General features: G+C 47.5%; 4 protein-coding genes across 8 annotated transcripts; 1 reads left to right on the plus strand and 3 right to left on the minus strand.

Annotated features, from left to right (window-relative positions):
• Window positions 1-91: 91 nt before the first annotated feature.
• LOC148399842 (UTP--glucose-1-phosphate uridylyltransferase-like) lies at window positions 92-4340 on the minus strand. Of its 2 annotated transcripts, none has more exons than XM_088373144.1 (10): window positions 4167-4340; window positions 2881-2996; window positions 2485-2592; window positions 1812-1997; window positions 1617-1750; window positions 1262-1547; window positions 991-1188; window positions 664-906; window positions 478-582; window positions 92-368 (listed from the first exon to the last, which is right to left on the minus strand). In XM_088373144.1, the coding sequence occupies exons 2-10, from the start codon at window positions 2977-2979 to the stop codon at window positions 261-263; spliced, it is 1467 nt and encodes a 488-aa protein (XP_088229270.1). In that variant the 5' UTR covers window positions 2980-2996; window positions 4167-4340; the 3' UTR covers window positions 92-260. The 2 variants fall into 2 exon arrangements, with proteins under 2 accessions (XP_088229270.1, XP_088229269.1); XM_088373143.1 differs by lacking the exon at window positions 4167-4340 and adding an exon at window positions 3161-3320.
• A 447-nt stretch (window positions 4341-4787) lies between these two features.
• On the minus strand, window positions 4788-8624 carry LOC148399843 (malate dehydrogenase, cytoplasmic-like). Its single transcript, XM_088373145.1, has 9 exons — window positions 8459-8624; window positions 7256-7354; window positions 7030-7126; window positions 6389-6564; window positions 6180-6302; window positions 5934-6110; window positions 5702-5815; window positions 5531-5620; window positions 4788-5132 (listed from the first exon to the last, which is right to left on the minus strand). The coding sequence occupies exons 1-9, from the start codon at window positions 8459-8461 to the stop codon at window positions 5010-5012; spliced, it is 1002 nt and encodes a 333-aa protein (XP_088229271.1). The 5' UTR covers window positions 8462-8624; the 3' UTR covers window positions 4788-5009.
• A 1690-nt stretch (window positions 8625-10314) lies between these two features.
• On the plus strand, window positions 10315-16854 carry ifngr1 (interferon gamma receptor 1). 3 transcript variants are annotated; one of them, XM_088372532.1, is made up of 4 exons: window positions 10315-10458; window positions 10958-11269; window positions 11354-11499; window positions 15645-16854. In XM_088372532.1, the coding sequence occupies exons 1-4, from the start codon at window positions 10392-10394 to the stop codon at window positions 16230-16232; spliced, it is 1113 nt and encodes a 370-aa protein (XP_088228658.1). In that variant the 5' UTR covers window positions 10315-10391; the 3' UTR covers window positions 16233-16854. The 3 variants fall into 3 exon arrangements, with proteins under 3 accessions (XP_088228658.1, XP_088228657.1, XP_088228656.1); XM_088372531.1 differs by lacking the exons at window positions 10958-11269; window positions 11354-11499 and adding exons at window positions 14897-15208; window positions 15286-15431 and having other exon boundaries at window positions 10333-10458; XM_088372530.1 differs by lacking the exons at window positions 10315-10458; window positions 10958-11269; window positions 11354-11499 and adding exons at window positions 13423-13713; window positions 14897-15208; window positions 15286-15431.
• On the minus strand, window positions 16842-19960 carry ltv1 (LTV1 ribosome biogenesis factor). 2 transcript variants are annotated; one of them, XM_088372525.1, is made up of 11 exons: window positions 19784-19960; window positions 19264-19395; window positions 18960-19151; window positions 18805-18892; window positions 18590-18719; window positions 18260-18476; window positions 18061-18188; window positions 17864-17997; window positions 17456-17508; window positions 17149-17349; window positions 16842-17057 (listed from the first exon to the last, which is right to left on the minus strand). In XM_088372525.1, exons 1-11 carry the CDS (start codon window positions 19784-19786, stop codon window positions 16944-16946), a joined length of 1392 nt encoding a protein of 463 aa, XP_088228651.1. In that variant the 5' UTR covers window positions 19787-19960; the 3' UTR covers window positions 16842-16943. The 2 variants fall into 2 exon arrangements, with proteins under 2 accessions (XP_088228651.1, XP_088228650.1); XM_088372524.1 differs by having other exon boundaries at window positions 18951-19151.
• Between the last annotated feature and the right edge of the window lie 92 nt (window positions 19961-20052).

The following is a 20052-nucleotide window of genomic DNA, read 5'->3' on the forward strand; positions in this document are numbered from 1 at the left end:
TTCGCGATTCCTAACAATTTGGTATTGATAAGCATTGCCTGTTTTATTTCTTCACATATAGTGATTGCTTTCACAAAAAGAGCCACAGGCAGACCATAAAGATTTTTCATTTATTGACCTCAAAATCTTACAGTTGCGGACAGTAACAGTTTGATGACCAAAAATGGCTTGAACGATTCCCGCTTGTGGGTCAGACATGAACATGAAGAAGAACACTTTTGGTTTTCCTGCCTTCGTTTTCGTCGCCGTCCCCTTTTTTGTTAGTGGTCCAGGATGCGCAAGTTTCCTGATACGATCTTATTCTCCAGCATGGCTCCGGCGGGGATGTCGATACGGTCGCCGTGGTTGGCGATGATGATCACCGTTCCCTGCCCGCACAAATTCATACATTGTTGTTGCTCTTAATTAAGTTTGTATGTGGTGCTGCTTCCTAAGTGTTAACATGGTTGGTACGAAAGGCATCACGAGAGTTCCCACCTTAAGCGAGACGTTTTTCCCGAAGGTGACGTCTCCTGACACCGTAAGGTGGTCCAACTCCAGCATATCCGGGATGCTGTCGAAGCGGGACAGGAACTCTTGGACCTGACGGAGCAAATTAGCGCTGAAGCTATGTGTTGCTCACATGAATGTAAGGGAATGCTAATGTCACAGCCCGCAACTGACCTTGGAGAAGCAGCTGCCCAGCTTGACGTGCGGCGTGGTGGGAAACTCCCTCTTTTGGCTCATGGTGAGCGAACCCGCGTCCAGGCTGTAGAGGTTGGACATGACCAGCAGGAGGTCAGAGGACGTCTTGACGGGCAGGAAGCGCGAACGCGGCACGTTGACGCCCATGGCGTTGCGGAAACTCTTGATGGCCGCGCCCACCGCCGTCTCAAGCTGGATCACGTTCAGACCGCCTTCCAGGGTCTACATGGACACATCGCACGAGACGGTGAAGTGACATCACATCCTAGACCAGGACGAGACCTGACGGCATGGTGTGCGCATGACCTTGGGGTTGACGATGACCTCCATGTCCAAGGCGTTGTTTTGGAGTAACCTCTTGATGGCGCTCAGTGAGATCCACAAGTTGTTGGTGTTGAAGATCTTGAACTTGGTGACCGACTTGAACTCATCCACGTGAGCTTTGGGAACCTGAGCGATCTCCAGGAGCCTCAGGTGGTCCTCGTATTGGATCAGCGTGCCGCCCTGAAAGTCACAACCACAGGAAGTGAGCGTCACATTTAGAGCGTCTGCGCCGGGAGGTGCCCTCGGGTCGCACCTTGACGTCGGCACGGGTCTTGTCGGTGAGCTCCATGACGAACTCGCAGCGCCTGTCGGCCGGTTGGTCGATGAGGCGTCGGAGGATGTGCAGGTCGACGGTGGCGCCCAGGTTGTCGATGTTGGACACGAAAATGTACTCCTTGCCGTCATCCAGCAGTCGCTGGAGAAGGCCCGAGTTGGCCAAGCTGGCGTAGATGTCGCCGTGACCCGGCGGGTACCACGCCTCGGCGCTGTCCAAACCTTTGGCGATGGGCAGCAGCGACTCCTTGTTGATGCGTGGGTACCTAAGCACCACACATTTGGTGTGTGTGTGTGTGTGTGTGTCCACCTGCCCGTTTTTGTCATTTTTGTACCTGCTCTGGTTGAAGGTGTGTATCTTGAGTCGGTGATGTTTGTACTTCTGAAGAATCTTCTTGGTTTCTTGGTCCGTGTTGAAGGAGTTCATCAACACCAGAGGGACGTCGGCATCGTACGTCTTGTTCAAGTGCTGCAAAAAGGGAGGATGAGAAGCAGAAGCGAGACAAGAGGAAGGAAGGAGAAGGCTTGACCTCGATCTGCTTGACGGTGAGGTCGAGGAAGGTGTTTTCGTTGCGGACGCTGATGAGACTTTTGGCGCCTTTGCAGCCCATGCTGGTGCCCAGGCCTCCGTTGAGCTTGACCACCGCCAGCTTGTTGAGGCACGCCGCCACGTCGGCCGGCACGTCGGCCGCCACCATCTCCTCGTACGCCACCACCTCGACGACGCAACGGCTTATGTCACACGCGTCGCCGACCGGAGGTGCGTTCGGTGACCACTCTCAAAGTCGGACATCTCAAAATTACATAAAAGTAACTTATTGATTGTCCCTCACAGAGGAGAGGATTTATCATTGTGTCAGTATTTAATCGTTTATCTTTATTTAATAATTTCTTAATCAATTTAATTCTTTTTACACTTAGTCCAATGAGGAAAATCAAAATCACACGACAAACCCGATCTGAAGTCAAGGTCAGCCGTGAAGCGTCAACACGGGCGGTGACGCAACACGAGCGGCCGCGAGGTTGCGGCCTGACCCCGAGGCGCGTTTCAACATGGCCAGCAGGTGTCCAAAGGTCTGGCGCTCATTGCCCGAACACAACAACTATTCCTGGCGCTGACCTTCAGTGGCGCCGCCGCTATTCCAAGCGTGTGCATGCACGGCGTGCTCATTTCAAGAACCGGCACTCATGCGGGTTACTCACGGCTTCCTTGGGCAGGCGTTTGATTTTGGCCCAGTCCACGGAAGGTCCTTTGACTTGTAGGAACCTGTGGAAGAGCCTCTTGAAGCCCTCAAAGTCCTTCTTGCAACTCTGAAAAAAGACACAGCGGCTCCTTCAACAGGATGACGAGTCGCCGCCGCTCACAAGCTCACGTCGAGGAAAAACACACGGCAAGCCAGCAAGCGAGTCCGACGTTTGGGGCAATTTGTCCAATCCCAGCGCTCCTTACAAAAAGAAATTTTAGCATTTTTTTTAAGCAGTTGCTACTGAATTGAATTTTTTTTTTTTGTCAGAAAAGCAACCCAAAATAAAAGCTCGTGTTGAGTAGGACTTCCTGTTGGTGGTTTTGCCGTGACCTTTGAACTCTTTTCATCTGACCTGCGCGTCGGCATCGCCTGCCGTGGCGACGAGCTCGTCCAGCTCGCGGCACATGGACTCTTCGTGCTGCTGCCGAAGCTTCTCCTGGAACTCCGTCATGGCTGCTGCAGTGAGATCTGCGCACAGGAAGTAGACAAGTTTCAAGTCGTCTGCACTGAAGGGAATTGATATTTACGGAAAATAAGTGCGCCGATGGTTTTTGTTCCAAATCAGGTTTTTGGGGTTTTTTTTGGGTGAAAGTGATTGGAGGGGAAAAAAAGGATTAAAAATCCACACTCACCCGCCATCATCAAGTCAGACACGGTGGTTTTAAAGCTCATGCACGCCGAAGCGACCGAGTGAGTGCGTCCCTCACAAGTGGCAAAGCCTTCATCCCCCTCATCCTCACAACGCTGAGTGACAGCCCCGCCCACAAGCATGCCAGCCAATTACACGTAGCGAGATAAAGCCTTCTTTGTATGTAAAGGGTTGTCGATGAGGCCGGCAAAATACAACATAAAATCAATATACCCTTGTCACTGTCATTTTACTGCAAATTGCCTGTAGATAAGAATGCGAGTGTGGATGGTCGTTCATCTTGCCCTGTGATTGGCTGGGAACCGGTTCAGGGTGTCCCCCACCTACTGACTGCTGGCTCCAGTGTGGGGACAAGTGGTACAGGTAATGGATGTAAGTTGATTTTGAGATTATTTCCAATCATAAAATCCTGAAAATGTATTTTTATGGTTAAAAAGATATCGTTGGGCACAGGCACAAATAATAATAATAATGCATGATGTACCGATGTCAGAAAGAAAAATAAATCTATTTATTTTGATTCCTTTATTCACACTACTCCGCTTGTACTTTTTTTGTCTTTTTTTTTTTTCCTCTGGGTGTTTCCCCCCCCCGATGGAACTGAAGTGTACGCTATTTGTTTTGATGTCGAAAAAAACAAAAACGTGTTGTAACGTGAGCTTGAAGTTGACATTTCGACTGGCTTAGGGTTAGCGTTGTAGTTCAAACATGGAACTAAAGTATTATCAGTTTCTATATTGATAATCATTTCAAACACCAATTGATCAAATACTCTTTACAATCAATTATCCACAGTTTATCGGTTTCGGACAATTTTGTGCAACAAGTTTGAACCGTTTACATGATCATTATTATGAATAATAAGATTCTTCATCATTATTCATCTAAAACTCGTGCACGTTTGCTTTTGGATAGAAATGAAATGCAAAAAGACACGCACGAGTTCGCACGCGCACGCGCTTTCAACGCTTGACAGACGACGTGCTCACCTCAAGACTAGAAGAAGCGAGTCAGGGTCAGAAAAGCCAACACGTCAACTCTGTCGCTCTCCAAAACTAACTCAGTCCAGCGCCACACAAAGTTGACCTTTATGGGCCCAACGTGGCTCGGCGAGCATTTTTCTGGGAGCTAGCCCAAATAGCCGCCTAGCTTAGCCTTCAGGCGACCACGCCCCTTCCAATTTCTAACGTCACGGAAGTTTACAGTCTAGCCAGAGTTGATTGGTCAAATTTTCTTGTCAATCACAGGTGCCGGATGTTTGCCTATTCAATTATAATACATCAATTAGAATTTGCCAATTACAATTCCAACAAAGTTTATGAGTACCATTGGTTTATATTTGGCTTTAACAAATTAACAGGCGTTAGTGCAGATTGGGTAAACTTTGCTGTCAACCTCTTGACATACGTTTCTATAAATTAAGGTCGTTTGTAGAGTTTTGCAGTCTGATTTATTGAGTGTTTTGGAGTCTTTAATGTTAGAGCCGATTGTTTACGCTTGCCTGGTTGTCAAATCCCGAGTAATCTCAATCGCAAGTGTTGAGACAAAACCCAACCGTCAAGAACTTTTTTGAAATTGTCTCACTTTGAATACATCACAACGATTAAAAGTGTTTTGTCGTTCAGCCTGATGGGTTTATTATTCTTTTGTTGCTTATGAGTGCTTTTGCCAACGCCAGGTTGTGATGATTGACAGCTTTGAAATGCCTGAGGACAACAAAAACAAACAAACACACACACACACTGGGACAGTGCGGGTGATGGCGGGACACGCGGGTTTGTCGGTCTTCACAGCCGAGAGCAAAGGTGGCAAGCGGGGTCGACTGGTCTCAGTCACTGAGACAGAAAGTCCAGGGCGGTGTCACGCTCCTCCACCAGCTCGGCGGCTGTGGCATCCATCTTGGCCCGGGAGAAGTCGTTGACGCTGAGGCCGTCCACCATCTTCCAGCTCCGATTCTGCAAAGCATGTCACAAGTATACGAAATTGACTCACATTGTAGAATTAACATACATGTGCACACAACTTAGAATAAGGTTAAAAAACAGTGGTACAATTAAAACAATTTTTCTGGTCATCCAGTCTAAAACAAGAAATGTATAGGTTTGGCGCCATCTTGTGGCAACCTGGTGCCACAGCATTATGTTGAAGAGAATTGAGCCTCTTCATTTGGACAAAAGTTGTGCTTTACTATCGGCCTTGTGACAGCTTGGCATCAACAAACTAAGTTAATGTGAGGCTCTAAGCAAAGAAGTGTGTTACACCACATTTAAGTTTGTTATATCACGGATGTGGCTCAAATGTATTCCCCGCTTTGAAGAGCGATCTACAGCAGTTGAATAACTTGAGTACTGACTTTGATCTGGACGGGGAAGGAGTAGATGAGGTCTTCCGGGATGCCGTAGGAGTTCCCGCCGGCGTACACGCCCATGGACACAAACTCACCCTGAACACCCAAAAAGGAAACGTCAATAAAATGGAGAAGAAGAAAAGTCACACGGTTAGCGTTAGCCCAGGACGCTCGAACCTCCTTGGTTCCGAACCAGAGGTCCCTCATGTGGTCGCAGATGGCCTTGGCGGCCGACATGGCGCTGGACAGCTTTCTGGCCTTGAGGACGGCGGCGCCGCGCTGCTGCACCGTCTGAAGAAACAACGACAAGGTGAGAAAACGTCCTGATTCGTTCCCGGCGTCTGTGACGTCGTGGTATATCATATGATGAGAGATTAGACATGACAATTCTTTTTTTTTTTTTGCTCACCGAGATGAAAGCTCCCCTGAGCCAGGCGTCGTCCTTGACGCAGTCGTACGCGGACGCCTCGGCGCCGCGCACGTTGACCTTGGCATGGTGAACGTCCGGGTATTGCGTGGAGGAGTGGTTCCCCCAGATGATGACGTTCTTGACCTTGTCGGAGGACACGCCGCAGCGCAGCGCCACCTGCGGGCAGAGGACAACCCGCGTCAGCGCGCTTCGCTTCACACGGTATGGCGGTTAGCGTTAGCACACCTGCGAGCAGGCGCGGTTGTGGTCCAGCCGGGTCAGGCAGGAGAAGTTCTCCTTGGGGATGGACGGAGCCGACTTGGAGGCGATCAGGCAGTTGGTGTTGGCCGGGTTGCCCACCACCAGAACCTCCACACAGAAGCGAGACAATGAGGGTCGGAGCAGCGCTAACTTTGCAACTTTTTTGATTTTGTGAGGAAAATGTCTGCGCTCACCTTGACCGTCTTCTTGGCGAACTTGTCAAGGGCGGCGCCCTGCGTCTTAAAGATGGCCACGTTGGCCTTGAGCAGGTCTTTCCTCTCCATGCCCTCCTTTCTGGGCATGGAGCCCACCAGGATGGCGGCGTCGATGTCCTTGAAGCCCACCTCCACCTTGTCGGTGGGGATCACCTCTGGGAGGACGAGGAGATATCGCCCATGAGCTTGATTAGCCGTTAGCACGCGAGGGGGACAACACTCAAAATCTTGTAGTTGTCACTTTTCCCTGGTCTAAATGATGTTTTATTTATTTATATATTTACTTCCTTCAAACTATTTCCCTTTAACTGCAGTGATTCTTAAATGGAAGTATGTCGTCACTCCCCGATTGGAGGACAAACAACCTTTGAGAAGCTTCCAGAAGATTGGCACGAAATGATAACAAGCGTGCTGTTGTCATTATCAAAGCGGACTTCAGTCGCCGTTCACCGCCCCCTCCGATCCCCGTTCCGATTGGCTGGCTGCCTTGTGAGGGCCCCCCCCTCCCTCCCTCCTCACCTGGTCAACGCACTCAAAGCGGCGACCGCGATCTTTGCGCCCGTTTCCTAAGCGCCCTTACTCAAGCTGAGCCGGGATGAGGTGACAAGATGGCGGCTCACCCCTCAACAGCGGGAGGGCGCAGTCCTGAAGCTCCATCACCACGCCGTCCAGCACCGGCAGCATTGGCGGGATGTCCAGGAGCACCAGGACGATGGGCTGACACACACAAGACAACATCATGTGGCATTAACAGTAAAGATGTTTATTTTTGTCTTGGAAACAATTCTTCATACATAGTATCAATCCATGCATCAGGTCAGCATCCCGTTACCATGGCAACCTCACCTGCTCCTTCCCAAAGACGTCGCCCTTAGCGATGCTGTAGAGCAGCGAGTAGGCGATCTGTCCGGCCGCGCCGGTCACCACAACTCGGATTGGTTCAGCCTGCGGGCAAGCAAACACTCTTTATTCCTCGCCTCAACCTGACAAATTCAAAAAAGAAAGCACCCGGGAGACCAGGGAGGGTGGACATCTATCTTTGTCGTCAGTTTGTGTAACTTTATATGTAAATGACTTGGGCTAAATTTAGAAATGACATGCCATGTCTGCTGCCATGTCTGTTCACTGAAGCGGAGTTGGAGATGCTTGAGGTAAGATGGCTTTGCACGTTTGTGCGATGAGTCACATGTCTGTCTCATAAAAGCTCGACTGGAAACAAACTTCCATTTAGTCTCCATTGTGTTAGATGTTGCTGTAACTTTAAGATGCATCGATGTCCATTAACAACCACTCTCACGGCACCTGCCTTCCATTCCAGGCCCTCAATATGAAATGACCAAAATGAATGAGAAATATTCGGAGGCCATAAGAACCACAGGAACTAAGACAATGTAGCATCACTCATTGAAAAGTTCTACTCATGTTACATTTCTTTTGGCTTTGCTCTAACTTGATGTGCAAAATACAAAAACTATAATTAGAAGTTAAGATGCCCAGTCTCCTCCCCGTGCAGTGTACACTGAAGTCCATTCGGATCCACGAGAAGCAAGATGACTTTGCACGTTTGCACACGTCCCTGATTCGAATTGACCACCAAATAATCATTAATGGTTCACATTTTCTGTCCAGTTAACAGTTGCACAATTGCATTTTGGACTCAAGATTGCCACGTCCAATGTTCATTTGTGTATCATGATTTGTTCGGCTGTTTTTCTCCAGTCGTCCTATTTAAAACTGAAGTGGATTTTTTTTTCTTGCACAGTCGCGTGACACAAGTCTGATTACGTCACCGCAATCCAAACAAATATATTCAAGTTTCAATAACATCATGTTTTGCCGTGCAGTATTTTAGCGTTTTCCCATCACGTCATTCCGTCAACAAAATGGGTCACGATGGACGATCGAAGAATAGAAGAAATGTCATTCAATCACATTCATGGAGGCGGCCATTGATCGGCGCATATTAAAGCTTACAGGGAAAAATGGCGAAAAGGGACATAGGTCGTCAAATTTTGGTGTATTGGAAGAACATTGCAATGTTGTTCTTACCATCTTGGACGAGGAGACGAGCGAGGACGAGCGAGCAAGAGGAGCGAGGAGAGGATGGAGGAAGACTCAGCCGCTTGTGCTTGGAGGCTTGGGGGTCACCTCTGGCTAGGCCACCTCCTTCCTCACGCGTGACGTGTGGGACTTGTAGTCCTTTAACAGAGTCAACGCCTGGCAGCCTCCGCAAAAGCGACTCAAAGTCCCATGAGGCATCGCGCCACCCTTCCCGCGCTCACTGCTCCAAACAAGGCTCGTGACCAGGAAATGTAACTAGACATGCAAAATAATAATAATAATAATAATAATAATAATAATAATAATAATAATAATAATAATAATAATAATAATAATAATAATAATAATAATAATACAACGTATGGTTTCATCAAAATGAAAAGCTTAGAATACGGTATATGTTTTTTCTTGGGTTTTTTACTCACTTATTGATACTTTAGTCTATTACTAGCATGATTGCATGCTAGGAAAATAATTCCATAGCTATAGTTCATACATTTGCTATAATTTTTCTTTTCTTTTCATCCATAGTCCATTAGCGACATTATGTGGCATTATAAGGACTGCAGGACAGCTGTTCAAAGTACGGAGCCAAATTCACGCGTAGAAAATGATCAGAATTTATATGAAGTTTTCAAGTAAGTTCCAGGTGAAAGAAAATCCGAATAGATCATTTTGAAAATAATAAACAGTAATTGTGTTGGAAGAGAGTCATATGAATTGTAAGAGCGAGTCTGTGCTGAGCAGTATTAGTGTACTATTTTTCAATTATTTTTAATTTTGTAATGTGTCTTGCAATCTCGCATCAGATAGTTCAAATCCAAACCTAAAGAAACATAGTCCACTCCAGACACTTTACAAACTAGGATCAAAAGTTCAACGGGAATGTCTGCCAGATCGTTAAACAAGCGCCGTCTGATCTGATCTTAATGCAAGCCCAGTTTTCCGAGAACAGATGCAACCATTTTCTATCCCATCCTTATATAGTTCCATTCAATTTAATCCAAATACAAACATTCTTCATCCTTTTGGAAACCAAGAGACACCATACCAAGAAGTATTTTTTGGGGTGTGTCACACACACACATTCACGAGTTCATCTTGTGACGTCACGGGGAAAGCGCCGGTGCATGTACAAAAAAAAAAAAAAAGATGCATTCATGGTCCGCCACCCTAATCTGTAAACGGCAGCAGCAACTTCGTGAACCGTGTTTGCAGCACTGTCGGTGTGTCGCGTTCACGGACCGTGGGACTCACCTGCGACGAAACGGCACGGGCCACCAGATACATGGAGGTCAGCAGCGTCAACATGGTTCTTCAATCACGTCTGCTCAGCGCAGATGACCACGACGATGATAAAGATGTAGGCCGGGTCCTCCTTCCCGCCACCAAGAAAGACACCTTGACAGACGGAGAAATGGAGCTGCGCATGCGCGAATGGATGGCGAAAAGTGATGCTCCCCTCACGCGCTCACACCCACCCACAGTCTAGTCTCCTAATGAGATTTAAAGAACAAAAATAGATGCTACTAAACCGTTTTCGTGTCAATCATTAACTATGTATGTACTCCACAACATCATTATTCACAATCAGACACTTTTTCTATTGTGGGGCACAAAATGAAGAATTGTGCGTATGTGTGTTGTCCCCAAATGTCAATTTATGTTTATTCTTAAAGGCCACAAATCAACTAAATAATCCAGAGTTATTAAATCAGTGGTTCTTAAACTGGGACGAGCCAGGTTGGCCTCAGTGCTGACTCTGCTGGTTCGGCAGAGCTGGTACGCCAAACCCCGCCCACGCCCCGCCCACACCCCCTCCCCTTTCTTATTTGGGCAGAGCTCACGCGTGAAGTCGCAACGCAAGAAACTCGGAAGCAACAAGGACGCTCCCATCTTGGATGGAAGGACCACGCTTGCAATGCCTGTGATTGTCGCGTTTACGGCCCTCCTGATGCTGGAATGCGCACTGTCCCAACAGCCGGCCGGTGGGTTGACTCCACATCTTATTTCTCTTTGACTTGTTTCTCAACATTTTTTGTTTCTTGTCCCGCACACTTTAAAATCGTTAAGCACAGCTGGCCGGTTGGTTGAAAACGATGTTGACCTTTGAGAGTTGAATTTTGTACAAAAGTAGTATTTTGCCACCATGTCGTTGCTTTTAAGACAAAGTCAGGCCTCTTTTGCGCATGTGCGAAACAGTCAAAGTCCGGTTCAGTTCTCCAAAAATGCGTTAGGGGGCGACAGTCCAAAGTCAGAAGTTGAAGGAGGCGGTTCATCGTGATGGCACATATGAACCTGATGGGGTTCGGTACCTCCAAAAAGGTTAAGAACCACTGACTAAGGCAAAAGTAGTGCTTTGATGGCATCTTTGTGTCAAGTAACTGTGTTGACGTGAACTGAGAACTTTTATGTCGATAAAAGAGCGAGTTGATAAGAATTATATATACAAAAGTAGGCAGGTGTAACTCTCACTTCTTTTTCCAGACGTGCCTTTACCTCCGCCCACCAACGTGATGGTGAATTGCACGGACACTCAGGGTACCGTGCACTGGCAGTATGGCGAGGAAGCCAATGTCCGCTTTCGGGTCGAGGTGGGCAACCCCAAGAGTGACTACAAACGACGTGCGACAAAAGAGCTCTTCTACAAAAATATAACCGCTCGGGTGTGGGAGTCGTTGGAGAGCGCCATGGACGTGTACTACGTCAGCGTGACCGCCGTGGTACCCGACAGACCCTTGTTCCCCCCAATCTCCACCACCTTTACGTACAATAGAGTCAAGATGGCCGACGTCAAATGTGAGTAGCCTGTTGTCGCTCATTTATCAAATGATTGGGTTTACCGATGAATCGACAGATTTTGCTTTGTTTTTTGCGGCTCAGGTAAGTTGGGCTTTCCTGACGTGGACGTGAAGGCGGACGACGGGAGCGCCATTGTCAGCTTCCGCAACCCTTTGCACCACGACCCGCAACTGCGCCACGCCACAAGGGGCGCCGCCACTTTGAAATTCATCGCCGCTTACGACAGTGTAAGACCACAATTGGCTGATGCCCATTCTGATATTTGGCAAAAATCAAATTTCGGGAACCAATGAATCGGCAAATTAGTCAAAAAACATGTTGAATGAAATCTTTTTTTCACACTATCATTATCTGAAGTATTTGACTTTATGACTTTTTTTTTTAGGGGGTTAGCGGTAATTGGATATTTTTGTTACTGTGGATTTTTAAATGACCTTGCTCTTATGTTTTAATATTTAGACAGAAAAGAAACATTTGTTTTTTTTCACTGATTTTATATTCATAAAATATTTTTTCCGTCACACGTGATGACAACACACACGATGCCGCACGTTGACGGCGTTACCTTGGCTCCTTTTAGGGGGCGGTGGAGGAGAATTCCTGCCATCCACATCAGAACGTGTGCCGGGCAACCTTCTCGCCGGGTTCCGGCGAGTGCGTCACGCTGACGGGATGGGTGAGCGACCCGGGAGGCGGCCGGCTGGAATTCGGGCCGTCTCGCCGCGCTTGCATAGAGCGCTCGTCGGGGTGGGCGACGCTGCCCGTCGTGCTGCCCAGCGTCCTGGTGCCGCTGCTCATCTGCGTGGTGGTGGCGGCGGTGGCGTGGAGGCGGATGGCCAAGGCCCTCAAGGAACCTCTCTCTCCTCAAGTGTCTGGTTGTTGCCAAAATTAGATTCAAAGTTGCTTCGCACGCTCAAGTAGGCAGCTGCAGGTCCAATACTCACCACAGTCTGAGGGTCCAGCTCATCTCAGTGAAGGAGTCCGCCATCTTGATTCTCCTCAGAAGGAAGTGCAGGAAGTGGAACAAGAAAAACAGAAGGTGGAGGAGGACAAGGAAGGGAAAGGGTGCTGGGGCTCAAATGACGACTATGTCCATGAGAACATAGTGAACTCTAAGTTGGACATGGAGACAAGGCTGTGGGTAACAGAAAGATGACAAAAGGAAGAACAAGAGAACACCTTTGTGCTTGACTGCCTTTCTCGGACCCTCGAGGGTTTATGTAAAGCTTTCTTTCTCCAGTAATTTCCGTCTTGATCTCGTTCTGTCTCTTATTCTTGTCAATTGTGTGGCATATACGTATATGTATGATATATAGTTTATATAAAGTTAAAGTCCCAATGATTGTCACACACACAACTGGGTGCAGTGAAATTTGTCTCTGCATTTAACCCATCCCCCTGAGCAGCAGCAGTGCCGCGCCCGGGAATCATTTGGTGATCTAACCCCCCAATTCCAACCCTTAATGCTGAGTGCCAAGCAGGGAGGCAATGGGTCCCATTTTTATAGTCTTTGGTATGACCCGGCCAGGGTTTGAACCCACAACCTTCCAGTCTCAGGGCGGACACTCTACCACTAGGCCACTGAGCCATATAGAGAGTTATATGGGCCTGTGGAATAATTTGAACTGCAGCTGATGAGTGTCTATACATGCAAATTAATTAATAAAATCATAAGTTTACACAACGTTTGGTTTCATCAAAATGAAAAGCTTTGAATACAGTATACGTGTTTTTTTACTCACATATTGATAATTTAGTCTATTACTAGCACGATTACATACGAGGAAATTAATTCCAATTGCTGTAGCTCTTTCATTTGCAATTCTCTGTCTTTTAATCCATATTCCTTTAGCGACATCATGATCAGAATTTATATGAAGTTTTCAAGTAAATTCCAGGTGAAAAAAAATCCGAATAGATCATTTTGAAAATAATAAATAGTAATTGTGTTGCAAGATGAGTCATATGAATTGAAAGAGCATGATATTTCTGAGTTGTGTGGATGTCTGTGCTAAGCGGCATTAGTGTATTTAACATGATTTAAGAACCTGACACGCGCATTTGTCTTGACTATTAAATGGCACCTTTTTAATCCGCGTTTTTCACATTTTCTACTTTTAATTTGAAAGTGGCTGTGACGTCATGCAGGTAACTTCCGACTGAGAGGTAAAACCTGATTGAGTCCTCAGAAAAAGTTAAAGTAAGGAAGCGAGTGTGCGCAGTCGCCTTAACGTTCGAACTGGGCGCAAAAGACGAGCTCCAGTGTTGCCACTTCATCGTTTGACGTCCATTTGTGATGTTAAATCGGGTTTGTTTTGTGATGAGGACCCGCGTGGGCGCTCCGATTTTGGATTGAGGGACCACGCTTGAAATGCCTGCGATTGTCGCGTTTACGGCCCTCCTGATGCTGTTGGAATGCGCGCTGTCCCAACCGCCGGCCGGTGGGTTGACTCCACATCTTATTTCTCTTTGACTTGTTTCTCAACATTTTTTTTTCTTGTCCCGCACACTTTATAATCGTTAAGCACAGTTTCCAAGTATTTTCATCTACTTCAATTATAAATATCGACAACATGACAGATTTCATAATTAAAAAGATTTGACTTTTTTAATTCTTTTTTTTCCCAACCCCATCGCCCATGTTGTGTCGCATGTGTTTATTTGAAATGTAACATTTGAAATCTTGTTTGTCCACTTTGCCCAACTCTACGAAATCACTAGCAAAAGTTGTGATAAGTCAAAATGTGTTAATTACCCTTGAAAGCCATAGATTGAAAAACCAAATAACAATAATTATGACAATATAGATCCTATCAATATTATTTTTACAAAGCAGAAAAAATCCTAATTTTTACACTGGTGTTTGTAATTAATTGGCTAAAAAAAAATGAGTTAAGCTGCTCTGTCGTTGTCTTGGGCTCAAAATGTCTACATTTGTTTTAGCAAACAAGCACAAAGTCACAAGACTGAAATGGAATTCTACTTTTATTGGGCTCAACGTGCAAAGATAAGATAAGAACCTTATTGAGCCCACGACGAGGAAATTTCTTTTTATGTATAGAGCTATGAGCATCGACGTGAATGTATATGTGAGTGAGTTGTGTGCATAAGGTGAGGTATTTGGGTGACTTAGTGGCCCATTCCGATATATTATATAGTCCAACGTTCGTCGGGATTAATGACCTGCTAAAATGTCGAACACGCACACACCTTGTTTTACCTGCAATAAACCATTCGGTACAATTGAACACAATAGAAGAACTGCTTCTCCAACTTTGCTCTCAAATGATCACACAGCTGACACAAGGAAATAAGTTTCACCGCCATCCAGGGACTATGTTGACTTTGATTGAAGAGTTTAAATCTGTCAAAGTAGTCATTAATGTTGAGGAATGTTAGTACAAAAGTAGTGCTTTGCCGCCATCCTGTTGCATCTTGCTGCAAGGAATGTTAAGGTGAATTGAGGAGCTTCACTGAGGCAAAAGTAGTGCTTTGACGGCATCTTTGTGTTGAAGTGAACTGAGAATTTTTATGTCGCTAAAAGAGCGAGTTGATAAGTATTATAGATACAAAAGCAGGCAGGTGTAACCTCTGAGGATCGCTCATGCCTGGCTTCTTTTTCAGACGTGTCTCTAGCGCCGCCCACCAACGTGACGGTGAATTGCACGGACAGCCGGGCTAGCGTCCACTGGCAGTACGCCGAGGACGCCGATGTCCGCTTCCTGGTCTATGTGGGCGACTCCGAGCAACACGAGACGACGCCTCACGAGACGACGCATCGCACCTACGAAAATCTAAGCGCTTGGGTGTGGAAGTCGTTGGAGAGCGCCATGGACGTGCACTACGTCAGCGTGGCCGCCGTGGCGCCCGGCAGAGGCTCGCTCAATAAATCCGCTACCTTCACGTACAACAGCTTCAAGATGGCCGAGGTCAAATGTGAGTAGCCTGCCGTCACTCATTTATCAAATCGGTTTACCGATGAATCGACAGATTTTTTGTTTTTTGCGGCTCAGGCAAGTTGGCCTTTCCTGACGTGGACGTGAAGGCGGACGACGGGAGCGCCATTGTCAGCTTCCGCAACCCGCTGCGCCACGACCCGCAACTGCGCCACGCCACAAGGGGCGCCGCCACTTTGAAATTCATCTCCGCTTACGACAGTGTAAGACCACAATTGGCTGATGCCCATTCTGATATTTGGCAAAAATCAAATTTCGGGAACCAATGAATCGGCAAAAATCTATTTTTTTTTTTCACTAATTTTAAAATAGCTTTTATCTGCTGATATCTTAAATATTTTTCCATCGCACGTAATGATGACATCATACGTGATGATGACATCACATGTTGACGGCGTTACCTTGGCTCCTTTTAGGGGGCGGTGGAGGATTTCTGCGGTCCACACCAGAACGTTTGCCGGACAGACGTGACCTTCCCGCCGGGTTCCGCCGAGTGCGTCACGTTGAGGGGATGGGTGAGCGACTCGGTGGGAGGCCGGCTGGACTTCGGGCCGTCTCGTCGCACTTGCGCGAAGCGCTCGTCGGGGCGGGCGACGCTGCTGGTCGTGCTGCCCAGCGTCCTGGTGGCGGCGACGCTGCTCATCTGCGTGGCGGTGGTGGCGCGGAGGCTGCCGGCCAAGGCCCCCAAGGAACCTCTCCCCAAGTGTCTGGAAGTTGCCAAGCTCGCTCTGCACGCTCGGATTGGCTGCTGCGAGGCCGACGGCTGCGCCGGCCACCACAGGCTCATCTTTGTGGACGGCTCCTCTTTAAGCGTTTCCACAGAGGTGGAAAGTCTTCCTCTGCGCCTGGAGGAGGAAGTGCAGGAAGCGGAAGAAGAAGAGCAGAAGGTGGAGGATGACTATGAGGAGGGGTGCTGGGGCTCGAATTACGACTGTCCCCACGTGAACAGGGTGAACTTGGACATGGGCGATGGGGACCAGGCTGTGGGTTACATGGAAAGGTGACAAAAGGAGGAACCAGAGAACACTTTGAAAAATGACTCAGGGACCTGCAAAGAGCCAAGTAAAAAAACACAATAAGGTGGATTTGAAATCATTCCTCTGCTTTTCTTATCTGCTTTGCTTCCTTTTGCTTTTCTGTTTCTATTTTATATCTCCTCAATTTTTTTCTATCACAACCTTTAACTTTCTTCTCGCCACCTTTGATTCGTTATTCCTCCTTTTGCACTTGGTGAAGAGGCCAACCACTTAGATGGTGACGATTCTGAGGACTTTTGACAACTGGTTGGATCCCATTCCTGTGGCCACCATGGCAGCTGTTCAGCTTGCTGTCACGCCGTGAAAAACAAACACTCCCACTCGTGGAAAATTCCCAAAATTGTGTAAGCGCGTCACGATCCCGTCGGTGCGTTTGATTTGTGAATCATGGCCGCCTCACCCATTGTGGAATGCACACGGGCACCGACTCGGCAGCATCACGCCCCGTTGCCGTGGCGACAGTCAAACGGGTAGAACCGGTCGAGCCGTGGATGGAAAGCTACTATCGTGGATATTCCTTTTCATCCTTTTGTGCTTGTTTAATTAACATGGGTTTGAACAATAAAGAGGCACGCAAGCGGTCAACTGACCTCCTGTATTTGGCCAAGAGTCTTAAAAAAAAGCAAACCAGGCAGAAAGAAGTCCCGTGTTTGTCCTGCGCCATTTGTCCCGCGTCTTCTACGAGAGTTTGAGGCCCTGAACATTGTTCCTGATGTTGAGCATCTGTTTCTCCTGGCGCACTTTCTCCTCCTTGAAAGCCATCTTGTTGGCCTTCTTCTCCACACGCCTCTCCTGCAAATGCAAAATGAGGTCAGCCGCTGAATTTGGACCTTTTGTCATCATCTCACGGAATCAGCCGGATGTCAGCCAGGCGGGTTTTGACCTTGCGCTCCTCCTTGATGGCGTTCTTGCGGGCCTTCCTCTGGTCCTTGCTCTCGTCTTTTTGTCGCGGAAGCGTGGCGGCGCGCGGCAGGTCGACGTCGTTGATCCTGCACATTCGCTCGACCTGCTTGCCGGTGGGACCTCTTGCGGGGAGGACGTCTAGAGGGATGCCCGACCTGGCGGAGACGCGGATCGGCTTCACCTGGACGGCAAAACGACAGTCCAAAGTTTACGTCATGTGTATTATTTTATTTGAGAAAAAAAAGCAAATTTTTCTTTTTTTAAAGAAGGGTGATGACGGTTGGTACCTTTGCAGGATCTGGGATGACTTTGGGTCTATTGTAGATGTTGGAGTAAGTACCTGCAGGAAAACGTTTGGCTTAATTCCACATTTATTGCAAAAAAGGTCATTGGCAGGCTCTCATGATCATGCCGCAGCAAAAGGAGGCGCTCGTTTGAAATGACATTTTACCAACATTTGCATTCTATTAGTACACCACTAGGTGGCAGTAAAATGTACACTAGTCTTTTAATTTGTTCTTAAACATTATGATGTGACTACTGTTAATCATAATTTACTTTTGAACGATAATACATATTTCTAAAAAACTAAAGTACACCATAGATGTGATGATTGTATTTTTTTTAAAATAAAATAAATGAATGCATTGCATGAATATGTTTTTTGGCGTTGAGCGGTGCAATGTGGTACTCACTGATGATGCTCTCACAGTCCCACTTCTCCTCTGGAGCTTTGATGACCAAAGTTTCCATCTCCTCCTCCTCCTCGTCTTCCTCCTCTTGTAGGACAAAAAGTTCTTTTGGGCCCAGGTCATCAGGCCTCAGAGCCCTGAAGCACAAATGACGTTGACATTTGATGATGAAGACGACGATGATGATGATAAGAACTCACTCTTTGGCTTTCTGGGCGAAGTAGTCCTTAATAACCTCCTCCAGACGAGCACTGTCGGGCGCAATGTAGCCTTCCAGCTCGGCGTTGTCCAGGGCGCCAATCTCGTCGTCGTCAAACTGCTCGTAAAACTAAAACGCACATTCCGCTGTCAACGCGGACGCGTCTGTCGCTATTTAGCTTGTCAAAGTAGCGTGCGGACCTTCTCGAAGCGGTCGTCCAGCAGGGTGAGCTGTTCGTTCCTCCGCATCACCGACGACGTCATGGAGTATTCGGTGAAGCGAGTCCTGGTCTCCTCGTCTTCGAAGAGCAACTCCCGAGCGCCGCCCTCCTCGTCCGAGAAGGCGCCCCCGGAGCCAAAGCTGCCGTCATCGTCCGTGTCCTCCCACGAGTCGTCGTCGTCGCCATCGTCGTCGCCTCTGTCAAACGAGATGTTTAGCAAGCCTGACTATAAAATGAAAATTGCCTGATTTGTGGCCCAGCGTCAGAGTTCGGAATTCCTAAAGATAAAGTGGCGGCGGTGAAGCCTCACCCGAGCTGGGCGCAGTTGGGAATGTTGGCCTTGGCGATGAAGTCGTCATCCAGCAGGTTGTCAGGGTCGTCAAAGTCAAAGTCCTCATCCAGAGCGGCCACGATGTCGGGGTCCATGTCCAGACGCGGACCTGAAACCGAGCGCATGGAAGTGATCACGACTTAGCGTGAAGGATCATTTTCGTTTTTGTCAGCATCACATGTTCCAGGGATCACCTGAGATGGGCGCGGCTTTGTTGAGGAGGCCCACATCTTCCTCAAAGTCGGAGGCGAACACCGACGACGGCAGCTGGATGCTCACCACCTGCACGACAACAAATAGTCACGTAACTTGAATTCTTTTTGACAGTAGATGAAGTCACGGGTACCACCTGCTCCTTTTCGTCAGCGTCATTCTCAACACCATCGCCATCATCACCGCGAAGGTGAAAGCGGGGCGAGGGCTCAGCAGCCAACAGCTCAGTCTGTCCAGAAGATTCCTTCAGGTGTTGCAGGTAATTGTAGTCGTCATCAAAGAAGATGCCGAAATCTCTCTGCTCCGCCCGGCGCTTCTCCACGTCCGCCTGTCACAAGAAACAGCAGTCTCGCCGTCATTCACCGTCCAGTAAACTAAGTGGAACCTCCTCCCTTCATCATCATAATTGCGGATTCACTGTTTTGATGGTTGACTGGCACCTTGGCGGCAGGCAGCAGAACATGCTGAGGCGCTTTCTCATCTGCCGCGAGGGGGTCCCTTTGGCTCCTATGCACCAGGTGGAAGGTCACCGCCTTCTTCTTCTCAATGAAGGACTTCTTCTTGCGGTGAGGCTGCCAGAAAACGATTGAGACTGTTTAGTCGAGATAGACTTTTTTTCACGTTTCTCCAAATAAAGGCACTTCACGAGGCCTCATTATGAGTGGTGGATGTTTTTCTTATTGCAGATCTTAAACCATTTAATAATGATTGTTTCTGATATTTGGGGTTCTGTGCGTCATACTAAAGCAGCACAGTTAAACCAGTAAGTTTTCAAAGCGTGTACATACATGTTCATGTTAAATGTCCAGGAATAAACATGATCTGACAAATAATAAGCCATAGAAGTGGTTTAAGAAGGATTTAAAAATAACTTAATTAGCAGCAGCATGTTTACCTATGACCACTAATGTTAGCTTGTTAGCCGGCAAGCAAAGGCTCATCCAAAATGTGACAACTTACCATTTCTTTCTTATTGGTCTCGGGGTAGGCTTACGTAGAAACAGTCAAACAGGACGCTGCTGTCGTTTTGCTCCCTCAACTGTAACAGTTTAACCTTTAAATGGTCAAAATTAGGCAAAGATGCTCGTCGATCACGTTGACTCCTAGCTCCGCCATTTTGTCAATGTCGTCAGCACTGGACGCAACCATTGCTTGTAGAAGGAAGGGGTCGTTTGCGAACTACTAAACTTCACGATAAACTCTAATAATATTTTTTTCCTCTTACGATG

This window comes from Syngnathus floridae, chromosome 4, assembly GCF_059516105.1.
Source record: "Syngnathus floridae isolate MCC-2025c chromosome 4, RoL_Sflo_1.0, whole genome shotgun sequence".
Taxonomy (NCBI): Eukaryota; Metazoa; Chordata; class Actinopteri; order Syngnathiformes; family Syngnathidae; genus Syngnathus; species Syngnathus floridae.